Source organism: Camellia sinensis, chromosome 2 (genome assembly GCF_055761805.1).
Source record: "Camellia sinensis isolate YWXY chromosome 2, ASM5576180v1, whole genome shotgun sequence".
Lineage (NCBI taxonomy): Eukaryota > Viridiplantae > Streptophyta > Magnoliopsida > Ericales > Theaceae > Camellia > Camellia sinensis.
The window spans coordinates 46,164,141-46,169,275 of NC_138962.1; the positions used below are offsets into that span (position 1 = coordinate 46,164,141).

Genomic DNA, 5,135 nt, shown 5'->3' on the forward strand with positions numbered 1-5,135 from the left:
ACATTCTCTCTACATTTTCACCTAGATCTAATGATTTCTTTACTCGAGTGCCTTTGTTAAAAAGGTAGAACATCTCAAGGGTTACATTTTGATCCAAATAGAACTTGGTTTCGGCATCTTTGAAGTTCCTCCATTGCCTCCTTTGGTCTTCTAAACTTAAGGTAGGATCTTTCTACACTCTTCTATGAGTTTTAACTTAGTTATTTGTTGATGTATGAGAAATATTGGAACTTTGGGTGATTTTGAACAAACCTAGGGTTTTAGATTAAAATCAAAAAAGGTGTTTTCAAATGTATGTCTGAAAATTGGTTATGGGAGTGGATATGAGGTTGTATTATGATAAATTCGTTGATTTTGATACCTGGGGTGGATTTCGGAAGAAAGCGGAAATTTGCCCTAATTGTCTCAAACAGTTATTTTGTATAATAACATGAAATTGGCATTAGGAATATGAAATTGGATGGATGTCTATATAAATGGTAGAGTCGGGTATGTATTACCTCTCAACAATGGAAATTCGGATAATTTATTTGTCTTGAAGATTGTATATCTATTTAGAAATATCTGTTTTGGGTTATTGGTGGAGAATAACTATGATTGTTGTAGAAATTGCATGAAGATTATGTGAATTGAAACTGATCTCTTATCCGTTGTCATTGAATATGCCTATGTTTTAATACATTATACATGTATGTTGTGTGGGAGGAAAAAGGGGATGTACTCTATGTTTGGGAGAAGAAATGGGAGGAACTCCATTGAATTAAGTTGGCCTATGTGTCTAGGGTGAAAGTCCCGAAAACCTTATATATATATATATATATATGGATATCGGTTCCTGCGGAAGAAATATTCGTAAAATGGCAAATAGAAGTATTTGTATAATGGTTGTGATGGTTAGAAACTCATTGAGTTGTACCCTCAGTTTGGTTGTCTAAATGAATTGGTGAGTGACTCATGAAATGATATAAAACGATGAATGAATCATGAAATGAGATAGACTGAATTGAGATAACATGAATTGTGGTATAAAGCTTGGCATGGCATAGTTTTGCAAAAGAGTTAAAAATGATTTTATCATGGGCATTGAATATGCATCTCATGCTTATATCTTTGTTAAGATTCATATATTGTGTTAGATTGTTTCTATTGGATTTTGGCTCACCCTATTTGGGAAAAACCATTTTCAGGTGTTGGAGATATGTCTCTGCCAAGACAGTAGTTTGGGGAGATTTGGAGCAAGAGCTTCTTTTTTATTGTATTTACTTTGTAGAGCCAATGGTTTAATTGTATTGAGGTAGACTCATTTTTGTTGTAACCAAGTAGTGGCTTGGAAAGATGTAAGCCTTTGGAATAGATGAATATTTGTTTAGCTTTCATTACTTTTCACTATTCGTAACACATGTTGTAGATTCAAGATGAGTTGTTTATGGATATATATCACATGTGTCACCTTTTGTAAGTACTTTGTTTCAACTTTATTTTCACCTATGAGATTGGTTTATCGTATTTATTTTGTGACGTTACGTTTTTTGTAGTTGGATGTGATATTTGTGAGAGAAAAAGTAAAATAATTATGAATTTAATGTGATATTTTGTCTTATTGATTATTTTGGCTTATTTTATCTTTTTGTAAATTTTAACTTTAAAAAAGTCAAAAATCCACTTCCTACGTAGGGCCATTATTAGCTTACTCCAATTAGCAAACCCTCTCAATCCATCAAGTCTTTATTCCTAACCAAATTATATCCTCATTTTTTTTTTTGTGCTATGAAAGATTTGTATGATGAAAATTTAGATTTTGATAATGATATCATCGTTTACAACAAAGCTAGAATTGCAAACGCAAGTTTTAGTGCTTAAAATTGTTGTCTTTTTTTTTTTCCCCCTTCTTCTGCTGCCCATGTCAGTAAATAAGGTCAAAACTACTCTTATAATTCGACAATCTACAACTAAAAAATACAAAATGTTTCGGACTTCTACTTCCAAATCAAAATAGATTTTTTGACAATCAACTTCCAAACTAAATTAAAATTTTCGATTATCAATTTTGCGAATAAAACTCATTCGTTAGACACTGTATTTCTAAACTAACGTGTTGTTATTTTTTGAACATTGTCAACCTAATTCAAAAAAGGATTGAAATTTGTAAAACTTTACACGAACTTACGAAAAGTTACGAAAATGAGTAAAATAATTTGAGTAAATTCACATATTTATTGAATTAAAAACAAACCTAGAATGATATTGAATGGAGTGCTACAATAGGGAAGATTGAATTAAAACAAGCTGCACTTTTTCAACCTTCAACAATTTACAAACGGCACCATGTTTTTTTTTTTTTTTTTTTTATAGTAACGGCACCATGTTTGGGTGTGTACATTGTTTAGGATTTGAGTGTGCACACTATGCTTTGGGCGTGTATAAGATGTGTTTACAATTTTACAATTAGGGTATATTTGGAAAAAAAAGTGTGTGAATTGAGCAAAATTATGGCCTTGTTTGGTTTGTATCTAAAGATACAATTTTAGAGAAAATATATCAAAAATTTGTTTGGTTAAAAAATTTTGAAAAAAAATAGAAACCACTTTTTTCTACCCATCAATCAATCATTTTTTCTCTCCTCTCAATTTTTCTCACATCATACATATCAATTAATTATTTTTTCTTTCACACTCATCTATTCAATTACAAAAAATAAAAAAAATTTAAATTATTCCACACTCCAAAACTCTAAGATCATGTTTGTTTACCGGCATGGGAAGGGAGATTGGATTGCTATGACTGTGGATCCCATCCACAACATGTTTGGTGATAATTTGGGAGGGAAGATTGATAATTCGAGGGGTTTAGTAATCCCCCTCAATAAGGGGATTAGCTTGACAGAATTTTGGATGGGATTAGGAAAATAGTGAGCGGATTGAATTTATTTTATATAAAAATTATTTTGTAATTTTTTTTTACCAAGTACACCTATTTGTTTTAATAATTGTTTTAAATTTTTTAATATAGAAATAATTTTTTTTATTTTATATAAAAATAATTTAACAATCCCATCTCTAACCATCTCTCATACTATCATTAAAACAAACACACTTTTACTTAATCTCCTCACTAACAATTTTCACATTAACAATCTCTTCAATAACCATTCTCTCACTAACAATGACATCCAACGTAATCCGCCAAACAAACGTGGCCTAAAATTATTCTTAAAATATACAACCAAACAAATTTCAAATTTTGTGAAATTTTTCTAAAAAATTACTTCACAAATATAAACCTGACTTAAATATTATAATATTTTTAAGTGTGTAAATTGAAAAACATATGCACAGAATAGAAATAATGTGTAGAACTAAAAGTTCCCAAGAATCCGTATTAAGGCCTCGTTTGGCAAGAGATTATTTTAGCCAATTAGTCAAAAAGTTACTAAATTAGCTAAAGAGCCAACAACCCATACCAAAAAGTCAAAGATTCTCTTTTCTCTCTACTTTTTGCACATCTTTTCGTAATTAGCCAAAAAGTCATCCCAAACATACAAGTTTTTTTTACCTACCTTTTTAGCCAAATAACCAAAAAATTACTAAATTAGCCTGTTCCCAAACGAGGCCTAAGAGCCAACCTCAAGAATGCCAGTGTTATTTATCCAAACATCTATACAACAAAAACAGTTGTCTACGTGCATGGATTTGGTGATCACACCTTCTTCCTCTTTCAAAAACAGGGAACACCCACTTTGACCAAATCACAAGATTTCAAACAATAATGTACCTATTTATACCCCAAATTGAATACACTTTTCCTCATCTACAAACTTCCAATCCCATAAATTTTCCCCATCACAACAATGGCTTTCCAATCACACATTCAACTTTCTTGTCTCTCAATTATCACATTTTACATTCTTCTCGCAACTCCTTGTGCAACTGCACTAAACTTCAATATCGCCAAAATCAGTCCCAAAAATCTCAATGTCGACATAACCACCAATGGAGACGCTTACATCTCCTCCGATGGCATCCACCTCGCAGCAGACAAGTATGATACCAACTTAAATTACAAAGCCGGCAAAGCTACCTACGTCAAACCGCTTCACCTCTGGAATAGTTATTCCGGCAAGTTGACTGACTTCACCACCTCTTTCTCCTTTGTGATTGATTCGGATGGAAGTTCAACTTTCGGAGATGGGCTTGCATTCTTCCTTGAACCTTCCAATTCCAGCAGCTCCGCAGGCACCACTACAGGCGGTGCCATTGGGCTTCCAATCGATCTATCGACATTGGAAGCCACTAGCCCATTTGTCGCTGTGGAGTTTGATACCTTTCAGAATTCTTGGGATCCACAAAGCATCACTCCTGTTACTCATCTTGGTATCAATATCAACTCGATTCAGTCTAATGTGACTAAAGTATGGTACAATGACATCGCTCATGGGATAGAAAATCAAGCTGTGATTAGTTATCACTCTAAGTCGAAAAAATTGAGTGTTGTTGTCACTAGCACTATCAATAATGCCATAGTCAGACAAGACCTTTCTTTCAGGGTTGATCTAACGGACTACTTGTCAGAATGGGTTACAATCGGCTTCTCGGCTGGAACTGGTGCGTGTATTGAAAAAAATATTGTTAAGTCATGGAAGTTTAATTCAAGTTTTTAAATTTGAGAAAAACAAAGTAAATGTTACAGTTCTAAGGGCATAAGATAATCTTGGACAAAAATAAGGTATTTACCAGCTGGCAGTGAATAATTGGAATAATTGTTATTATTCCTTGGATAGATATAAATTTCTATTTCGAATAATATGTTATGGATGCATCTTATAATATGATTATGTAATATTTTATTAGATTGTGGATATTCTATTGTGTTGTGTATAAATGTAATAGATATAAGGTTATAAGACGATCCGCTAAATTTTTTATAAAATATATATATATATATATAATCTAAGCAATCTCACAACCTCAATAATGTCATTTCGATATTTTTTTATCAACAACAATTACCTAAAGAAACACTCATCGAAAGCTTCTATACTCCTTTTTATCCAAAAGAAACACTTACTAATAAAACGATTCACTAAATTTTTTATAAAATATATATATATATATATAATCTACGCAATCTTACAGCCG

At 32.0% G+C, this 5,135-nt stretch overlaps 1 protein-coding gene across 1 annotated transcript; it reads left to right on the top strand.

The window, feature by feature from the left end:
- The first annotated feature begins 3,847 nt into the window (after positions 1 to 3,847).
- LOC114287186 (lectin 9-like) lies at positions 3,848 to 4,657 on the top strand. The gene has a single exon (XM_028230462.2). The coding sequence runs from the start codon at positions 3,848 to 3,850 to the stop codon at positions 4,655 to 4,657; it is 810 nt and encodes a 269-aa protein (XP_028086263.2).
- The last annotated feature ends 478 nt before the right edge of the window (positions 4,658 to 5,135 follow it).

Bases quoted from the DNA above. Each gene is read 5' to 3' on its own strand.
- LOC114287186 (XM_028230462.2), top strand. From the start codon at position 3,848: ATGGCTTTCCAATCACACATTCAACTTTCTTGTCTCTCAATTATCACA.